The following is a 22,226-nucleotide window of genomic DNA, read 5'->3' on the forward strand; positions in this document are numbered from 1 at the left end:
GACTGAGCTCAAAATAAAATGTTTACAGTAAAATAAAAACAACTTGTACATTTTTGCCCAAAAAGCACATAGTTTTCTCTCTGTCACTAGAAATCTGCACAGTTTTTGGACAAAGGTGTAGTATATCTTCATTAAAAGCCAGGATATATCTCCATATCATTGTTGATATTTGTCATTTTTTATTCTGTGGCCCACTTCAAGACATGGAAGTGACACATGACAAAACAATATTTGGGTTTCTACAAAGCCTCTGTTTAAAATAGATTGCAACAGTGTCTGTTCTAATATTTGAGAGGAAAAAATATATTTACTGTTAGATTGCTAAATCATTATTATATCTATTAGTAACAATATGCAAACTACAACTTTTATTATCATGACAGATAAACTAATAAAACTTTTTTATTTGTCCCCTGGTTGAAAATGACAAATCCCACAGAATAAATAAATATATCTAAGGTTGTCTAAGGTTATTGAGCAGTAAACTGACCAAGAAACATACTTCTGTAAAAATGTAGTCATTATTTCTTTCTTTTAATAGCCTCTTATTCCTCTTGTGCTTCATCTGACTTTATTTTAGTCATCTTACAAATGTTAAAAACAGTTTACTCTGCGTCTTCTTCACTCAGTATGAACAAAAATTGATTGTTGTTCACAAACAAAAATAAATAAATAAATTTTTGGGGAGTTAAATTATCACAGGTCAAGCTGTTAAAGCTAAAAAGCACTGGATTCCAGTCAACAGCTGACAGATTAGTGCAATACTAGTTTATACTTAAAGTTTCATGGTAAGTTTACCGTACAGATTTATGTAAGACTTGGCAAATGCTAAAATGAAATTGTAGCGACTAATTTTTAAATACAATTTCTGACTTATCTGCCCCTTGTTTGCGTCACAGCTCTTCCTGGAAGTGGGGAACAAGAACGTTAATGCCTTTTGGGCTGCCAATCTTCCCATGGAGGAGGAGCTCCACAGCATGGCGTCAGCCGAGCAGCGAGCCACGTTCGTCCGCAGGAAGTACAGGGAGAGGAAATACAGGAGGATCCTGGAGGGTCTTTATGATGTCGAGCAGCTCAATCAGGTACACCTTTCATAAAGTAAGACTGTTGCTTTTTGGAATGTTTTTGCTACTTTCTAAGTCATCCCAACCCTAGTTTTGAACAAATTAGCATATTTTTAGCATTATAGATTGTAACAAAAGCAAGTTTGCATAATTAACACGGTCCAGTATTCATTCCTGATCATTTTGGAGAGCAAGCTTTGTTGTGTTTATATTTTAATTCATCTCACATATTTGTTGTCAACATTGTTTCAGTTTTTCTTATCATCACAGTATTCAAATTACTCTTAATTTCGGTCTTTTTCCATTGTATCGTATCAAAGTTGAAATCCCGCAGTGAAACAGCACAAATGCACTCATTAGCTGACACACCAGTTAGCTTGAGTTTCAGATCAAACAAATCCACCAAAAAAAGGTTTACAGAGTTAATAGCAGGACTGAGCATCTAAATTGTTAAGTTGTGTTTTCATTTGGTTGTCACCAAGGCTCCCCCCCAGAAAAAAAAAAAAGAAATGCTGCTTTTTTTTTTTTTTTTTTCACCCAGCTAGCTTGTGACGAAGCAATCCTTTTCCTTTCCCCGCTCTGACTGACACATAATCCACCTTCTTTCTCTGTTTGTGTACTGATCTCCTGCACCTCACATAACTTTTATAACTCCAGTTTGGCTGCAGTTTCATGAGCCACTAACTCTGCAGACTTCTGTGATGAAAAAGCTGCTTGTAAACAGCCTTTTCTTTACTCCCCCTTCAGTGCTGCTTTGCTATCTGCACTGATTCATGGATTGTGTGCGTGTGCGTGCGGCAGAGTGCAGGCGAGGCAGGCATCGAAATATCAAAGATACAAAAACACAGCTGAAAAAATATGCACCTAGATTGAGAAAATATTCACTTTTTAAAGCCTTCGCTGGCTTTTCTTTTTCTCTGTCTAGTTACAGTAATAGTTCACTGAGCAACATTAGTTTCTGTAAAGATGTAATTTGTGCCTTTTAAAAAAAATGGCACATGGTATGCTCTATTAGCTGAGCCTACCGAACCTAAAGGAGATTTTTCTGACCTTGTGACCATCAGTAACTCTGCTTTTTAAGCTAAAGATCTCAATTAGAAACAAGCTGGTTTTGAAGCCGTACAGCTCAGGCTTTATTGCGGCTGGAAAAAAGGGGGTCCCTGCTTTTTGGGCTGATTTTTAAAAGCACGTCATAAACACACAAAGTGAAGTGAAGTGACATTTATTTATATAGCACTTTTCCGCAACAAGGTGATTCAAAGTGTTTTACAACACAGAAACAACAATCAGGTACAGAATCAAAATACAGATAAAAACATCATATCAAACATAAAAACATAATCAAATATAGAGATACAGAAGTAAAAACATCAATCATGTATAATCTAAATGAAATATAAGATAATCTAAATAAAAACATGAAACTAAAGATATCTAAACATGAGCTAAGACAGTCAAAATAGTAGCTAAGATAATCTAAATAAAATCATGATAAAGTTAAAGCTGAACTAAACAACAATTAGGAATCTAACAATCTAACAATATCTAAAATATGAGCTAAGATGAACTAAACAAAACTAAATTGTGAAGCAATGAAGAAGTTTCCACCTGCTTCGGCATTTACGCAGATCAGCCGTCTCACTTTTTTTTTTTTCTTACGCAGACATAGGAATGGACTTGTAGAAGAAAACTAGGAATGAAACAAGTAGGTAAGCTGAGTGGAAAAGCAGATTAGGAGCCACAGCAGAAACTCTCGGGTTGGTTTTACCGTGGCATCCGTGTGGGAGTGCGTACATGTGTGTGAACATGTATGCTGCCCCACTTCATACGTGTGAATTAGCTGTTCTGGTGGGAGTTTCTCGCAGGGGTGGAAGTGTGACAGAAACAGAGTTTGGCTCTTTAAAAGGGTAAGTCCAGTAAAGAAGTGTGCGCGAATATGTGTGTCATGGGGGGGAGGTGTACCGAATGCAGAAAGCATGGACACAGTAGCCTTTTTCACAAAAGGTTTTTGTGAATATTGCTGCAAAGAGGAGCCTTTTTTTTTTTTTAATGCTGCCTCCGGATGTTGTTAAATCACCATTGAGCCAGCCACAAAAATAGAAGGCCAGAGTGTCAGTGTAAATACTAAAATTAACAATAAAGCATATGTGTTGGAGAACACAGAAATCCCTGAGACCAATAATCGCACCATCCCACCCCAACCCTTTTGTCAAATAATCTTTTCTTCTTCACGTACTGGAAGGCCAACTCTGACAGTCATTTCTGTCCTTCGTGAGCCTCTGAACCTTGGAGCGCCTGGAGCCATCGAAGTTTTCTCATAAACCATATTTGTTGAGCTTTTCTTCCCCCTTTTGTAACATCATCGAGCAAATTGTAGCTTTCAGAAAGCCAGCGTGAACTTGATGGGGATGAGCAGACTTCCATAATCTTCCGAAATCAGAAGCGCTATCACTTTCCGAGATCCTTCAACATTCGAAAGCACAGACAGTTCTTTAAAAAGTCAAGTTCAGTTTGGAATATGCACCAAAAAAAACCCAATACCAAAACATTACCCTTAAAGAGACAGATGCATTGTGCCAGATTTAGCCAATGGCTTATATCCTAGGCAAGCAAACATGATACATGCAACATATCAGTACCACCAGGTAAAACAGTTGAAAGGACAACAAATCATATATCATAAATACAAACCAAGTCTGTTAAACATAAATACAAAATGAAAATTTGAAATGTTAAATTTCATAAAATACAAAACATCAAATTATGAATTATAACCTAACTAGATATCCGTGTAATATTATGTGGAATATTAATTTGAAAACATGACAATTCCTGTCAGGAAGTGAGTTCCACTCCTTATTCCCAAATAGATCAGCTGGCTGGTGGCACAGACCCACCTGTCATCATCAAGCTGCAGTGCCTGCTTACACGCATACAGACTATTTCAAGTCTGTGACTATCTTCCTTGATGGCTCAGAGGTGTAATAACAGCAGGTTGACATTAAGCCCCCATGTCACCTCAATCCTTTATTTCTTTTCAGAGATGGCAAGAAGACATCTCAGGCTTAACTTCAAAGTGTTTTGTGACAGAAGCAACGTAGTTAGGTTTGATTATTTGCTATCTAGGCTTCCTTTTGTAGGTCTATACAGATATAACGAAGGTCAGCGTGTCACAGATTCACGTATCAACACATTGTGACTCAACATACTATATGTGCACAGAAATAAACATTCTTCAAAAACAGTTATGTTTATCTTAATATAAATTAATAAGTCACAAGCAATTTATAAAAAAGACAAACTATGACAAACAAGGACACTGAGTCTAATCTCACTGGGCGCGTTGTTCCACTTTTGTGTCACATTTACTTACCGTAAGTCTGAATATGAAACACTATATAAAACCTATTCCTTTGGGAGTCCTGTGTAGAACAAAGACAATAATACTGACAATTTCCTCAATGACATTCATGCAGTTTTAAAATCCATGATGGAAAATTAACAGGTTTTTTTGTTTTTTTGCCTCAAGGGGTCACGAAGCTCGCAGAGAGAATACAGCAAATCAGTGTTTAAAATGTCATTGTCAGTGAAATTAAACGTGATTCAGATATGGCTGCGTTTATGCGTCCTGACATTAACTCATCTGTACTCATGCATTGTTGTTCTGCTTGTTTTTTTTTTTGTTTTTTTTTTACTGTTTAATGTATTTTCTTCATCGCACTCTCGCTTTTTCTTTGTCCCATGTTAACCATTAGGAGCTCATATCCCATTGACCTCCACAGAGTCTCCGCAGACCACATGACCTAGAGAAGGGATGTCAAAGGAGCTTCTTATATCATTACACACACATGCACTCACACACAGTCTCTTGTGGCTACAGTAATTGCTGTGACACGGAAGGTCATTTCCAGAGACAATACAGAATAAGGCCACGTTGCATGGGACTGTTTCGCTCGAGTCTGACCCTGACTCGTGCCTGAAAAGAGAAGAGTTAATTTTGCAGTTGTTTCCTATCGCTGACGATGACTCTGTCTTTGCAGAAACTCTGCACCGAGTTAAATGAATCTCTGTTAGAAACCTAAACAGCTTTATCTCAGCGCAGACCCTGTATATGCGTGGGTGGGCGGGTCTTATCGACGCAGACGTTTTTTTGTTTATGTGTCCATAAAGCCCCGCTTCGCCATGCCTCACTTTCAGACGGATATCGCTTGTTTGTGGCAGATCGATTCAGCCTACTGACTCGGCCCCGATGAAAGGAGAAGTTGTTAGTTTGAGATTCCGCTATTTGCCACTCGACTCTTCTGTTGATCTACTTTGTCACAGGTCATCGAGCACAATGTCACATCAATTGACTGCACTGATAGAAAGAGGCAGACGAAGAAAATATCTTCCTGGATCAGACTGTATTCTTTTGATGCCGTTAGTTGCTAATCTTAACCTGATCGCTGTCAGAGTGAGGTAAATCATTTTAACAAAGTCTGTCTGGATGCCTAGACATTGCACTTTTTTAACTGTTTTTTTTTTTATTCTGCTATATAGTAAGAATTGAACATGTGTTTATATGAAGGGAAAGGTTTACTGTTCTCCAGTGCAGAGGTGCCCTGCAGTCCAGTTCTGTCAATGTCCACTTGTTGCAAGCGCTGAGCAACCTTTAGTCTGTGTTTAGTTCAAGATTACATTTTTATCTTTTGAGAACGTTTTATTAAAGGAAAAAAATAAGTGAGACTCAGCTGAGTTTGAGTTTCTGTCTGTGTCCTGACGGTGGTTTTACTTAACTTTTTTTTCCCATTAAGTAGATCTTAAAGTCCAAAAGTCTTTAATTGCTATTTGCCTGAGTCTCATCAAGTGAAAACAGTTATAATTTCTTCTGAGCTGCTTGTCAAGCTTTCCAAAGTTTAAGACAATGTTTTGAGTTTGGAATGAGGTTTCAGATATTTGAGAAAGTACACTTTATAAACTGTGGACTTCAAATGGAAAAGGATGAAATCATTTCTCTTCTGCGTGGCCCTGTGATGGACTGTCAACCTGTCCAGGATGGACCTCACTTCTCACCTCACTCGGCCACGGGTCATGGGCACCAGCTGACCCTGACTGTGAACAAGCTTGTAAAGAAAACGGACAAATGGAAAGGTGCCCGCCATATGTTCATTTGTTTACAAGTTTATTATGTTGAGGTCGTTTAAGGAAGCAACTTCAGTAAAGAATTGATCTCAGACTGCAAAACATCAGCCGCCCAAACAAATTGAATCAAAAGGAACTTCTCTTACTCTTGAAGACATTTTGCTTCTCGATACTGAACTGAAAGGAGCAACGTTTAAAGTTTATAAACTTTGATGATCTGTTCATTTGCGAGTTGTTGAACACACATGCAAATCACTGTCCCTCCCTTCTCTTCTGATGGTTGTTAGGGCCTTTGTTAACAAGATCCATATCAGAGATGTACAGCCCCACATCCTGATTGCGTAGCCTCTGGATCCAAAAGTACAACTTGGCAGCATCCAAAAAAAAACCAACATAATTTTGGCTTTAGTTTTAAACAACAGGAGGAGTCAGAGATGCTTTGTCCATCTATATTAATGTCAATGGTGTTGGCCTCAAAATACTTTCAAATATCTGAAGTTTATATAAATACCTTATAGTATTATTAAAACTCATACTGCATTTAACCCTCTCAGGCTCAAATTAAGTTTGAGTAACAGGAAAAATCAGATATGTTGTTGCAACGCCTGCCTTGAGAGGGTTAAACTACTAGGATTTTAGAAAAATTATTTAAAGGTTGGAATCAGCTCAAGAAGCAAATTACAGTGTGCTAAAAACGTCCTTTACTTTTAAATTCTATTTTAAAGTGTAGTCAGTATTTACAAAAGGCATGTGGCTTTAGTAGGTCCTTACACAAACAATGGTTTGGTTTTCATTCCTCTTTTAATCCCAAGAACTTTTATTTCCACCATTTATTCTGAAAATACTGCTTTGACTTTTTCTGAACATTTTGACTTTAATTTTAAAACTCAGAAACAGCAAAAAAATAAAAAAAATAAACATTCTAATTTTTTTTTTATCTGAGTGACTTTCATAAGCTGTTGTTCAAATGCTATTTGTGTTTTCTTTTTGTCAATAAACATTCCCGCCGCTAAAATTTGATGGTGAGAAGGCGTCTGGTAGAAAAGAAAACCTGACATTTGTACACTTGAAGAAAAAAGTTACAATATGAGAGTGACCCTAACACACTGCTCTTTGTTTTTTCAAATAGTATTTTTCAAATAGTATTTTTCAAATAGTATTTTTCAAATAGTATTTTCGCGTTTTCAGTATTTGTAGCACAAACCTCAGGTGAAACTTTCTCGCCATCAAAGTTTGATGGGGAGGAGGCCTCTAGATAAAAGAGAGTAATATTTATACACTTTAAGAAAACAGTTACAGTGTTCATAAGTACCGTTGTGAGACCAAAGGCACTAGGCAATTTCAAAGGATCAGAGAACATGCAGAAAGGACAGTCCGACCTGGGGCCCGTTGTATTATTTTCTTATAGAACAGCTCTCATTTTTGACGTCCTTTAAACCTTTTTTTTTTCTCCTTTGTACTAAGGTTGAAGTGAATAGAAGTCCAGCATTTGTTGGGTGAAGTTTAGAGAAAATCTATTAAAAGATTCTGCCTAATTTGCCTAATTATGAATATAATTTTCCAATATTTCATTTTAGCACAACTGGTTGGATAAAATTTAGATCAGTATTAAGTATTTTCAGAGAAATTATGTATTTTAATAGATACCAAAATATTCTTCAGCAAGCCTTTGCACATCTGTGAATATTTTCGCCGATGGTTTTTGATATGACAAGCTATATTTCTTCAATTCATTCTGTGCATTTTCTGCACTCTTGGTAGGATTTTCATGTAGTATATTCCCTGTGTTTCCTTAATGTGGTCCCCTGCTTTTCTTTTGCTCACTTCATTGTTTTTCACATCATTATTCCCATATTTCTCTTCTTGGAAATTGTGTGTTTCATTATAGTTAATATGGCCCATTTGTACTGTTCTTATTTGCTATATTGCTTTTTTTTCTCAGGAATCAGGGCCCTTAATGATTCCTGTGGGGCGTATTAAAGTTTGATCATATTTTAAATTCTCTTTTGAGATCAGCGAAGGGAACTCAATTTCAAACTTTATATGATTTTCTGACATTTTATAGACTCTTTGTCCTCTATCAACCAGGCATTCATGCATAAGACTCACACAGTGTAACTCAGGGGTGTTCTTCCTACACGACGAGTGAGACCACACTTCCCTTTTCAGCGTTTTTTTCATTGCCTCATCGTCTGGGAGGTAATTTTTAAAAGCCTTTTATCCAGCTTCTTAAAAATTCAATGAGTCACTACCTCTTTTATTCAGTCCTATCCCGTGCTGCTGCAGCAGAAAATTATGACGGTAATGGGTGGATTTTGATAGATAAAACATGTGACCAATAAAAATGAAGAGTCTGATTCACTTGCGGAAACATAAATCACCCCAAAGTCTTTCTTTCACCGGCTGCTCCTCTTTGCTCCCACAGTCAAAAGCCTAACCTGTACAGGTTCCACATACCCTAAACTTTAGAGGGGTAGTTCAAATGTTTTGGAAGTGGCATTCTGTAGAAAGGTTAAGAACCAATAATATCTTACCTGCTGTATACAGCTCTTTAAATGACTTTGGGTTGGTCACATCATAAAACAACACCTGTCTCAAAAATTCAGTAGCAATTCATGTGAATGCTATTTTTTTAAAATCTTTACACTGACACCAGTTGAGCGTTACACAATTATTCCAGCAAAATATTTCAATATTCTTACCAGAAGCATGCTGCTGTCATTTGCAAGTAGCAAAGAATTCTGTGCAAATCAAAATATAAGATGAAATTCATGGCAATGGAAGGGTAAATAAAATTGCACTTGCATGCTAACTTTTGAGACTGGAGTCATTTTAAGATGGCAGCAATACCTTTTGGTCTCAGTCCTGTTTGAATTAAACTCTTTTTCTCTAAATGTAAGTCGTTCATGGAGCTACGCGTCTACGGCAAGCAATATATTAATGTGAATGCTGAGTCAGCTTGTTTTTTTTTTTTTTTGCTTTTGTTTTTTGGACTCCAACTACTTCAGCATACTTTCAGCCATTTTAACTATTTATATATGAAAATGTCCAGTGCATTCACAACTTTTTATTAACTTTTTACTCTTTTTTTAAAATTATAACCAACCGCTAACTAACCACTTACAATTTTTGTTTCCCACTGAAATTCATGGAGAACTTTAAATCTATGAAGTGTTTCGCTCTTTGAAAGCTACTTCCGCATACTTCTGTTCTGACAAGTTTAGCTTTTAGTGACTGTTCTGCTGGTTTTAGCATTTAGCTAATTTTGTGTTTTTTCTTTTGTTCTGATTCTTTTGACCTTGACGATTTTGTCTTAGTTTCTTCAACAAATTTCAAAAGCCAGAATTTACTCAGAAAATACTATATTTTTTAGCTGTTCATAACTTTTCCACAGAAACTTACTTCTGAAAATCTGAACTTTTACTTTAACAACAACAAAAAAATAGTATGGATAATAGTATGCATGCTTACAGAATTTTTTGAAAGGTGATCAGGAACTGAGCACGCTACATTTTAGATCCATTTTCATGTGGTGTTGTATGTTCTGTCATCCAAACAGGCACTGTGTGCAGCTGTGGTGACTCCTGACGTCCTGCAAACCATGGCCCTGGTGTTCAGTGGTGCAGACGTGATGTGTGCCACCGGGGATCCGACCTACTCCACTCCGTACCTTTTGGCTCAGCGTGCTGGACAGAAATTGCAGATGGAGTTTCTGCATCAGAACAAACTATCTGGTAAGCAGGTTATGGCTATTGTTAAGGGCATCATGCTGAATTGAAAAAATGATCATTATTGGAACATCAGCACGCGCAATATTGATATCACAAAGCAGTGTAATTATTGGAAGACTATTTCCAGTACGATGCCTTCAATCACTGCATGGCAATAACAATGACATATTTAACCAACCAGATAGACTAACACTGTCTCAGAGAGAAACACAGAAGTCAAGATCAAATGGGTTTTATTGCAATTGATATCATCATTATAATATTTGAATAAAGGAAATTTCTTGAAGGAATGCATATTTGCCGCTTTTCATGTGAGTTTTAAAATTAGGCACCACACATTATTTTTAAACTTATACCATCTGTAAATGGTCAAAAAAAAAAAAAAAAGAGTTGGTGTTACAATAGAAAAGTTTTTTCCAGGGGTGTTTTTCAGGCCAGGCTCCAAAAGACAGCAGTGAAACAGAATGACAGATGTTTTCTCCCAGCCAGACCTGAAAAAATAAAATAAAGAAAAAAGAAAACCTTTTAAACTGGATGTGCAACTTCTCCAACCACTAGTGCCACATGTATCTTGCTCGTTGTCTTGTCATGTTAACAAGCCGATCATGCTTTAGACTTCGTACCGTGCCAGTCGGCACATTCACGGCACCGTGGGAGGTTTTTTTTTTTCCTCTCGTTTTGTCATGAATAGGAAATGAAGGCAGAAAAACCTACAAATATGAAGCGAGCAAGTTTTAGGTTTAAAGTTCTGCTGCATTTTTGTGACTTTGCCCCCCGAACTACTCTTCTTTGTATTACCCACCTCCCGGCATCGTTCTCTGTGATGGGTGTTTTTTTTTTTTTCTTCTTTTATTGTGTGCTTCCACATGGGGCCGATGATAAGATTGGATCAGATTAAAGGAGAGGACAACGGCTGGGGAATGGGGAGAAGACTTTCTCCGGGACTGTATTTTACATAATGTATGCGTTGCATCTGTGTGCACTCGCCAGCACCGAGCCTGTTAGGGACTCGCTAATTGCTAGCATGGGTCACCTGGTCACCATGGAGATGGCAATTACTCAAGGTGTGCCAGAAGAAACACGCATGCAAAACGGCTGAAAAAACCAACACGTATTCATGTGCCTCCATATGAAATGCGTAGGATCCGCACACAGTCTATACGCTCATTATAGGTCTGGAAGTTGTAGGGCTTCATCGTTAACAGACAAATGTGGACCTTGGCCAACTTTTGCTGCGGAGGCTGATGTCCAACTAAACTAACAAACTGGAAAGCACTGGGTCAGGCCACCCAAATCTCCCTCTGACAGATTGACACTACTCCTGGCCTTCAGGGAGACGTCGCCTCAGGGACAAGAGTCAAACCCAGCACTTTGCAAGGTAGGACTAAAAGAGTGTCCACAAGGAAGCCACTCCTGAGAGTGACATTAACCCAGGGTCAGACTGCACCGTAAAAGTGTCTTGTTTACAGACCTGACGTCTTTTTAGAGGAAGTTTGAAAATGGCAACGTTGGAAAGCAGTTTTTTTTTTCCTAAAATCCCCGAATAACCGCTCATTATATCCTGACACTGTGTCCATACCGTCTGGTTCTAAGAGCCCTGCAGACCTTGGTTTATGTTCAGTACCAGCGTCAGTACTACTGCAAGAAATGCTGAAGTTTTTACTCAGTACAGCAGAGAGGACAAACAGCTCAGAAGCTCATTATTATATATTTTTTTCAAAAACTCAGCTTCTCTTCATATCTGGTTTTTGGTGAGTCTGGGCAATAATGTGTTTGCTTGCTTGTGTGTGTGTGTGTGTGTATTACCACAATATCTCATGAACCACTGGACAAATTTCAAATGAAACTCTCAGAAAGAAATTATTGCAAGTACAGCTGCAGCTCATTATCTTTTGAAGTCAACCCAATTCAAGATGGCTGCCACAGCAAGTACAAACATGGCCGTAGCTCAGTCGCGTTTTTAAATATTGAGCTGAAGTTTGCTGTTGTAGTTGGTGAGAGTCATTCCCAACACATACTCTGAGTGCTAACATATTGTAAGAGATTTTGCACAACGTTTGACCAAAATGGCTTTAACTTAATCATTTCTCATCATATGATGATCGTAGTTTAAATACTACTAATAATATGCATTCCTTCAAGGTACGATAGGCCTTTAATTAATAAAAAAAACCCAACACAAAATGACTCTTGAAAAAGTGTTGCTGACACCTGTTGTAGTTCAGTTTTTATAACAATGTTCTCATCCAAGAGCAGACTAAGCTTCGGTTGATTTTTTTCTCTAGAAAGAAGCAGCAGTGCTGCTGTAAGAAGATTAAGCCCCCCTAAAAGAAAATACTGACCAGACCCCCCCCCTCCGGTTGACATTTTTCCACCGCCGGACACATTGTCACTTCACACAAAGCTGTTGAAAGTTGTGTCTGCATTGTTCTCGTGCATGTGGTCCCCCCTGGGTTTGCAGGCAGACTTGTGAAAAAATTTTCATTAAACAGAAACTGAACTTTTTCTATTTTTTTTTTTTTTGTTTCCTAGTGTTTTGTTGGTAGGATCAGGGAACAATTCAATACCCATATGACGCCATCCCAACTGCAAAGCTCGGCGTTGACAGAGGGTAGATAGAGGCGAGAAGAAAAGCAGACGTATGGCAGCCAATATTGAGGACAAAAACAGTATAAACAGAGTTTAAAGCTGTTTTTTGGAAGTTTTAAAGAACTTTGCCTCGGGTTACAGCTGAATTTTTCACGAGGATAGCAGTTGCACACATGCTAGGTAACATAAGGACATACATGGATATTTCAGTTGTTTGCAGTGGGACGCCACTGTTTATGGCTGCGTGCGTAGTTTTCCCTCGATTCACTTATCTTGTAAAAACATGTTTTCACAGCAAGAGCTCACTTCAGGCCTCCCTTCAACCAGCCACACAGAGCTGTAAACCAGACACCATCTTAGAAGAAAATGATGACAAACGCGGTCTTTTCCCAATTTCATGACCCCCTGGGACCACCGGGATGAGCTGGCAATAAACAATCAGACACCATGAAGAATTGTCACTTCTCAACTAAACTCTAAATTGGACCAGTGTGCGGAAAATATCACCACCGCCTGTCTTCACAGTGTGAATCACGCTCCCAGTTTGTAAAAAGTATAAATAGGGAAAAAAAGCCCACTTTTTCCCCCCCCCCTGTGGATATGGCGAATAAAAAGAAAGCTGTCAGCTCGCTTTTACCATAGCCACTCGGCAGCCCCGTTCCCTCTCCGGCGGCTCATTTGTAACTCCGGCGTGAGGACTTCGGCTGATAGCCGAGCGTGGCCACTTCATTAGCTCCTTCTCTCCGCGTAAATGCGAGTGCATGCACGTAGGTCTCGGCGGGCCTCGTCCTCCCACCCACACCTGCTCGCCTGAGAGCACCCTGGGATATTGTCGGCGCGTCCTTATTTGCATATTACCAGCCCAGATTCTATTTAAAAAAGCCAATTGTAGCTCTCTGAGGCCACATGTCTTTGCGTTTTAGGAACCCTTGAGGGCAGCTTCAATGATGGGCTCTATCCCTTATAGTCAAAGGCTTTCACTGTGCTGGTGTCTTGTTTATTTTTAGGTTCTTTTCTTTCTTTTTTATGTCAAGTGTATTCCCGTATGTTGAATTTAGGAGGCCACATAAACCATAAAAATAATACTGTCAAATTTTATCTGGTAAAACCACTATTTCGAAGTTAATTTTAAGTAAACACGTATGCATTTTAGTTTCCCCCAGTAGTCCTCCACCCTTAAGCACTGTCTACATAACCCCAGATATATTCTTTTCTTCTGTTTATATACATATACATGATGTTTTCTTTTTAGTTTAACTTTTTCATCATATGATCCAAGTTTAATGGTGACAGGGGCAGGATTAAACAAGACAAACATGGAAAACACAATAAACTGTTGTTGTTTTGGTCTAGATCAAGGCTAAATAGGAAACTATTCTTTTCTTTTTTTTCGTTTTTTCTGCACGTTTAAATTGATGCACTTTATGAATGAGTAAACAAAAATATCTGCACCAGTTTGTTTAGGTGTAAAAAACAATCAGCAAGCAGGTTTTATAACGAGGCTAATCTGTACAGCAGGAGTCATCAACATTATTAACTCAAGGGCCAGAATTGTTTTAAGTAGAAGTGCGGGGGCTTGCATGTTTTTTGGTTTTTTTTTAAGCCATGTTTCTGGTAATTTTGGTGGTCAAATTCTGCTGTGATAAACAGATGACATTACTTTTCAATGATGTTAAACAACTTCCCACTTTTCCTTTTACTTTTCAATTAGTTTTAAAATTAAAATAAATGATCAACATGTTGTTCATTATTTTATGTTAAACAAATGACTGAAAAATGTTTGAAGTTACACAATTGTAGTAAGCATTGTCTGCTTGAAAAGACATCCAAACAGTATCCAGAAAATATATAGATTTATAGGCTAAAATTGTAATACATTCAACCTCAAAATGAAAAATTTGCAGATGCATAAACCTTATTGTAGATTTCTTGATTAATCTCGCCAGTTTCGGCTAAATGTCGACGTTTACATTTTTAGACTGAGACTGAGGTTTTAAGACCGAAGCAATACACTTTGACCCTGACCCCACCAGAACTAAATGTTAGCTTTTTAATGCAGTGAGAATTAAATAATTTCTCCAAACTGGGGCTATCCCAAGAGCTTTTCCAACAAGTAAGATATTATTCAGAACCTTTCCACATGAAAACCCTTTTAAAGATCTATCACTTTAAGTTAGCAGTTTTGAGCTAAACAAGTCAAATGTCATAGGGCAACACCCTGAAAAGCTCTTGCAGCTATTTCACTGTGAATTATTCACTAAATGTGAAAGCCTAAACTGTAAAGAAACAATATAAACTGCAGGTTGTGGCAGCTCTTCACTTCTGTTAAAAAAAAAAAAACCAAACCATTGCAGCGCAAGACAAAGCTTTGCCGCAATGCCTCTTACTTTTGACATCATTCTTCTCCTAATGACATGCCATGGTTTAAGAGACGGAGAAGTTTTGTTATTGCCACCCGACAGTAGCATCTCTGACATCTCAAATCTCGTGGCACATTAAAAATTTATTCAGCAGGCTTTCTGAGAGGATAATAAAAAGATGAATACACACACTCTAAATCAGAGGCCCTGACTCTATTCTGTTCTACATAACAGGACTCTGCGGGTTTTTTAATTTGTTGGTCTTGTTTGCATTTTTTCTTTCTTTCCCACCAGCTAGCAGAACTGTACACAAGGCAGTTAGATGGGTCAGGAGGTCACTTTTAGCTCAGAAAATGTAAGCGTTTTTGTCTGAACTGCTGGTTTTAATTCAAAAATTGTGAATTTGTCTTCAGGGTCAGGCTCAGTAATAAATCAGTTTGTTTTTTTTTCCCCAATGTAATGATGTGAACGATTACATGTTTGTACTCACAGGACCCTCATCGTTTTGCCTCTTGTGCGCTTTATCTGCTTTTCTTGCTTCGTTTTGTGTAATCGTTTACTGCACGTCTGTGTGAACAAGCTCCTCTGATTACCCCACTGTCCACTGCCTGTCGGAGACCACTTTGTGACTGTTGCCGTGGGCGACCAGATGGCTAATTGAGCACTCTGTCATGTCACCTCCCTTCAGAGGGGAGTGAGCCAATCAGCGCAGGCCAGACTCCTCCGCCGCCACCCCCACAGACACCAGAGTCCCATCGTAACAGAGTCCAGCTTTACGGGCCCACAGGGATTGTTTTAGTCGGCTCACACAGACAGAAACTTGTTATGACTGATATTGCATCGCGCCACTGGCTTATTTACATTCTGTCAACCTGAGTCATTTAAAAAAAGGGTGTTTGTGTGTTAAACTCACTTTGCTGCAGTTGCAGCCGTGAAGGCTTGTGTCAAACTCTATGTATTTGTGATGCTGCTACTGGCAGACTAATTCACAACTGCATACAGATGTTGCTAACTAACTTGGCTCCACATTTCTTGGCATCACTTCAAAAATATACTAGACTTATTACAGATGGCTGTGGCACATTAAAATGCCTGTATGATGCCAGATATGCTGCTGTTGTTAATTTGACTGCTGCATGCTGCTCGATAGACTCATCGTGGACCAAGAATGATGGTGATTTTGTTCAGGAATCACTGTATCCATCAAACCCCTCTTTAATTGCTTTATTATTAATAGATTGAAAGTACTTATCTTTTGGAGTGGCATTCTTTGGAAAGGTTACTATTATCTTACACGTTGTAGATGGCTCTTTGAGTGACCTCAATTTAGTAGGAAAAAAAAAAAGTTTAATTCTGACCAAAATGGTGAGCTAACGGCTAGTCTGAGCAAGGCCAAGACTTAAGTGGATTGCTGCGGTCCTCATATATCTTCAGAAATTTTATAGTGGTTTAACTTTTACATTGCTGTCAGTTTCAATTTACACAGCTATAGAACTTGATGGGGTTTTTTTGCGAGAGCGAAAGGCGGCAGCAGTAGCTAGCTGTAGAACGTCCTGTACAGCCTGGAACTCTAATATCACAATATTTCTGCCATAATAATTGTATAGTGTGAAACTGACAATGCTGTAAAGGTGTATAAAATAGTGTTTGCATGAACCAACCCCACAGCCTCCATCCATCTAACCAACCAATTAACCTCCCTGAAGCAAGCAAGCAACCTCCCTCCCTGATTCCCCTTCATCAAACAAACAACCTCCTAACCTCTCTCCCTCCTTCATGTAACAGACATTATTTAATACTTTTACAATTTATCCCTGTTTTAAATGATCATACTTTTAGGTGTGAGGTTTTTGTTGTTTTGTTTTTATCTGCATTAAAGAGCTTTGTGTTACACTCTAGTGTATGAAGGGTGCTTTATAAATAAAGGTTGACTGAGTGATTGAGCTTGAGGTACATAGCCTTACTTTTAACAATTCTAAGATTAAAGCGACAGCTATATGGAACATTTGAATAAAAATGATTTGGTACACTAGGGTGGTAAGGCAAGGCCCCCGTTTTAAACCTCATTGGCGAACCTTTTAGGTGGAGGTCTTAAATTCTGTTTTTTCCTCCTTCGGTAGCTTTGGCTTTTGCCCAGAGTCGAAAAAAAAACCCTGTCCATGTTAGGCTAACTGACATAGACAGCTTTTGTTAGAGCAGAGCTGGAGCTAACAAGAGTTTGGTACCTTTCCTGTGCTTTAATTTCTTAGTGTGACTATGCTACAGAATGAAATCGCCACCTTTCCCTGGATTGGCAGCAGGCACTGATTTGTAGAAGACCACAGTGGTCTGAGATGATTCTCTGATACTGTACTGTTAATTGAACAAAATCCCTGATAACTGACAAGGATTTGTACCTGTATTCTGTCCTCACTCAAAATTTGAAGAAACACCCTTTTTTAAGTTCTCAAATGCTTCGAATGTTAGCCATAATTAAATTTTACTGTCACCTTAATACTGTTTGGTAAAATTTGACTCAAAACACACACCCATTAGGTCATCAAACATGATATATGACATCTATTTTTCTCGGATCATATCTTAATAAATTATAACTTGGTTGTAAAGTGAAAATTATTAATGCACTTTTAAGCACAGTTAATTACTTTGACATAATGAATCCACACTCGAACAAAGACATAAGCTGTCTGGAGTGTTTTTCACTGTGGAATGATATGCGGCCACGAGATGAGGCATCTGTGGCGTCCGTAAAGGCTGGAAATGTCACTTCAATCAAAACTGGTTTCAATTAAAGTTATTTTACCTTGGCTGATGAGAGAGCTGGAGGTACTGAAGATAAAATCTGTAAGATATTACCAAGGCTCTGGCAGAAAATTGGACCCCAGAATTGAAACTAATTGAATTTGAGAATGATAAGGTTGAATGCGGGGAGCTCTTAAAGCTACCAAGAAAGGATGAGTAAAGGGAGATCAGAATAAACGAGGAAAGAAATGAGATAGAAAAGCTTATATTTAAATGGACAAAGACGAGTGTAAAACCTCCTTTTTTAACAGTTTGAATGCATGGAGATCTGCGCCTTGAAATGCTCTCAGAACACCTTATCTTTGCCTTTGCAAAAGGACAACCATGTGACAAAGTCACGACTAAATAAACAGAAGCTTGTTTAATCTTATTTATGCTGCTTGCGACTAAATAGATAATGCTGTTTTGCTTTATTATTGCCCACGGGAAACTGCTCTCCACTTGGAGGTCAGAGCATTGGGTCAAGAACAACAATCACGAATCTGGTGGGGATTCATTGTCCTGTTTAAGGGTAATTCAATGTGGAGGCAGCACAGTGCTCGTCCAGAAATCCCTGCTTTCTTTCTGCCTGAAGGACATTTTTTTAAAAAACACATTATATGAGGAGCAGTGGGAGCAATTTTACACAGGTACCGCTATGTGTGATAAATAAGTAATCTTAAAATTAAAATTTACTGTATCAACTTCATGCATTATCGCCTTATAAAACAGTTGTTTCAACGACTATCTGAACATTAAAGGGATAATGTGGTCTTTTTGAGCAATATTCTGTCAAATGATTATAAATACTTAGTACTTTATCAGTCGTGGTGTTAGTCTTAAAGAACAGAACAGAGTAATAAAGAGGAAGAAAGACAATTTAAGAGTCAGGCTAATGGAGAACCACAACGCTCCTTGTTTTATAGACTTAAATACAAACATAAAACTTTGACTATTTTTTTTAATGCTTTCTCTGGTTTAATGTTATGTCTGCCATCTTTGATATAGATAACCTATAGATCATCAGTTCACATAAAACACAATAATCTCTGGAATCAAATGTCACAAATAAAATATTATGGATTAAAACTATCAGTAGAACAGACTTGCCACATATAAGGTCAGAGGTTTACAATGTTCCAAACATCATCCTGAAGAGGAAGATTTTAGTAACAAACAACATTTATAGCAGAGCAATGTCTCACTATCATTAAAGGCATAAAACAAAATCATTTTAAAGTAAAGTAAGTTCAAATGTTTAATTCTGAGTTTGTCTGTCCCCTAAAGGTCAAAAGGCTTGTGGTGGTGGGTGTCCTAATGTCAACTTTACTTTCGTTTCAAATTTATTAAAAAAGGATTTGCTTATTGCTAGTTGTTCGAAACCTTTGACCTCAAATAGAAATCAGATTTGTATCTTTGAATGAACAAGTCTGAGAGCCCCTGATCTACAGTATATCATAGGTGCAACTGTAAAAGTTCTTAAGTCTTTCATTTGGGTTCTTAAACCCTTCAGAACCATCAGAACAAACTGTTACAGATAAAACATTTACACATCTGATAAAATACAGCTGCATGTCTTTGTGAAAGGATGACATGGGAATGAAAGCGATACTATTTCCTGATTCGTCTACTGTGTTTGACCTCCTTGTAGATTTCTCTTGTTCGGAGAATGCCTCCTCTTCTGATGCTTCCCTGTTTATGGACGGCTTCCTCTACATCTCCACCGGCTCCGCCAAGACGACTGTGGAACGTCGCGGAAGAGACGGTGAGTGCAAGAGCTGTTTTTCGGAACCCGTGGTGAAACCAATCAATCCATCAATCCATTTGTAAGCAGTTTAAGCTGCATGTTTGTCAGAGGTCTCCTCCAGTTAAGCGCCGATCGATCAATCAGTGTCGGTCTGTCAGCTGTCAAACTGCCAATCGTTTAATCCGCAGACCAAACAGTCAAGTCAAAATGATCAATGAATCCGTCTTTCCGATGTGTTCTGCACGGCCCTCTGGGAGTTCTTGTCAGACAAATGTATGTTCGACGTCTGAGTCATGAATGAAGGGAGATTAGGGTCATTTGAGAATAAAATAATAAAAACACAAAGTTTTGGCCAAACTTTCTTCTAGACGGCTTCCTCCAAAACTTCTGAATTCCCCTTCCTTTTTCCTCCAAGGCAGTTTAAAACTTTTAATCAGGCTCCGCTCCCCCACCCAGACTCCTCAGCTTCTGCTGCCGCTGCACCTCCCGCTCTGCAATGGTCCCACATCTCCAAACAGCTGGAGCATTTCTGGGGCCCATGGGTAATTAGGGAGAAGGAGCCAGCGTCGGGCACTCCCTCTGGGGAAGGAGGTTATTTGGAAGGTTGAGGAGCGGGATAAGGAATGGGAGGATGGAGGCGAAACAGTACCTGCCACTTGAATGAGCCTAGTCTCGTTTCATGTTGAGCTAGACATCCATCTCTATTCCCCATCACCCCCACACACCCCTCAGCTCTCATTGCTGCTTGGACATGCTGGATAATGAACATAGCTCAGGTCTGGTAAATTGCCTCTTACAGGGGCTGGGGATAAAAATTTATCCAAGTATTGCTTAAAAATCTCAATATCTGCACAAATGAAATTCATCCAAAATTAAATCATTAAAAAAGGTTTACATTTTCTTTTTTACTGGCTATATTTTACCTTAGTTACTTTCGTGAGTAAAAAAAAAAAACTAAACAAAAAAATCTATGAAGGTTCTGAGGACTGAGATGACTTTATTGCAGTAATAAAACTCTTAAGGTTTATGAAATTACACTTTTTCAAAAAGCCACAGCGTTGCTGCTAAAAGAAATGAGGCAGATTTATGCTTCAAATTTAAATTAAATTATTTGCCAAAATTACCCTGATATTTGTTTAGAAAAACAAATTAATTAACTTTACCCTTTTAGGATTGGAAGCAGCATTTGTATCCTTTCAGAGTTAATAAGATGTGATTTTTTTTTTTTTTCCTAAATGTTTTAAGTGGAAAAAGCAATAAAATGTCATGTCATATCGTTGGTGCGGGGATGCTTTGTGTTGTTTACATTTGCAAAATTGTGCTATAAAAGAGTTATTTTTCTGAAAATGCCAGCAGTTTTAGGCAAAGTTTTAGTTGGTTTTTAGTCTGTTAGATAGTGCTGCACTTAACATCACCATGGCAACCTCAAGTCATAGCTGATGTGCGTTAGATGATCAACTTTTCTCCCTTTATTTTTTCTCCTTTTATTTTTTTTAACACACTAAATAAAACAATTCATAAACTTTTCAGCAGTTGGTAAGAAAAACGTATCGAGCGCTTTCAGCAATCCCACTGTAATTTCTTCCACTGCTGCATGATTGTTGTTGAATACCACACTGACGAAATCAGTTGAGATAAATTAATTTTCTCTTTCTCTGCTGTCATCACCACCACTATCATTTAAACTGGCTGGAGGTATTTTGACAAGCAGGGTCCATCTAATGGTCAAATATATCATTGGCATGCAGTTTGTGTCTGATTGCATGAAATAAAACATGTCTGATATACTGTGCTGTCCTTTTTAGTCATATTATAAAGTAGTTTTAAATACGCTGTTAATGACAATGTACTCAGCTATCATTAGCAGTGCAGCATTGGCTTTCATTTTATTACAAGTGATAGCTGGAAAACAACTGTTCTTGGTTCTGTATGGTACTCGGGGTTCCTTTTGGCATTTTTTTATTAAAATGAGCTACATATTTTGTCAGCAAAGGGCAGAATATTGAGACCAAAAAAGTTTTGACCAGGCTTTCAGTGAAAAATATACTAAAAGTGCTCAGTAAAGGTAATGTTAGTTGTAGATTGGCTGTAGATCATCAATCAGGTTGTCAACTATCATCATAAGGATTGATTGGATCACCTCAAGGATGATTTCTTAAGTCTTAGAGGCAGAAGGTCCAGGAGTAAAACACAGATGTCCCTCACCACTGCAATACTCACCAGCTCTGCCCGAACCACCTCAGCTGTTTCACTGTAGAGGAGCAGATGACGGAGCTCCTCACCTGATCTCTAAGGCTGAGCCCAGCCACCTGCTCATTTCAGATGCTTGCATCCGGGATCCAATTCTTCTGGTCATGATTCTCACCTCATGACTATAGGTTAGGGTTAGAACATAAATGGACTGACTGATAAATTGCACCTTCTTCACCACAACAGACTGGAGCAATGCCCTCATTACCCTACCGTTGGTCCATCTCCTGGTCCATCTTGCCATCCCTTGTAAACAAGACACTGAGTTACTCAAACTTCTCCAATTCAATAAAGACTCACCCCAACTCGGAGGGATCATTTTATCTTTTTCTATCTGAGATCCATGGCCTCAGACTTACAGCAGCCGTCTCTCGTCCCAGCTGCTTCACATCTGATTCCAAACCTTTCCAGGGTGTGGCTTGAAGACGACAACTGAGCCACATCGTCTGCAAAAAGCAGACTTTGCTGTGCTCTGAATGTGTATTTTCTTGAAGGCAGTTTTATTCATTGTTTTGTATATTGTACCTCTTTACAGTCTGCACACCATTAGGAGACCCCCCCACTCACCCCCCCACCCCCCCCC

General features: G+C 38.4%; 1 protein-coding gene across 5 annotated transcripts in view; it reads left to right on the plus strand.

Annotated features, from left to right (window-relative positions):
* Nucleotides 1-22,226, plus strand: part of zmp:0000000660 (arf-GAP with Rho-GAP domain, ANK repeat and PH domain-containing protein 2) — a 165,419-nt gene that overhangs the window by 66,110 nt on the left and 77,083 nt on the right. For all 5 annotated transcript variants that reach the window (XM_037976413.1, XM_017426249.3, XM_037976414.1 and 2 more), the window contains 3 exons: nucleotides 900-1,082; nucleotides 9,745-9,919; nucleotides 19,298-19,411. In XM_037976413.1, coding sequence (XP_037832341.1) covers nucleotides 900-1,082; nucleotides 9,745-9,919; nucleotides 19,298-19,411 — 472 coding nt within the window. The remainder of the gene's footprint in view (nucleotides 1-899; nucleotides 1,083-9,744; nucleotides 9,920-19,297; nucleotides 19,412-22,226) is intronic.

Source organism: Kryptolebias marmoratus, linkage group LG7 (genome assembly GCF_001649575.2).
Source record: "Kryptolebias marmoratus isolate JLee-2015 linkage group LG7, ASM164957v2, whole genome shotgun sequence".
Taxonomy (NCBI): Eukaryota; Metazoa; Chordata; class Actinopteri; order Cyprinodontiformes; family Rivulidae; genus Kryptolebias; species Kryptolebias marmoratus.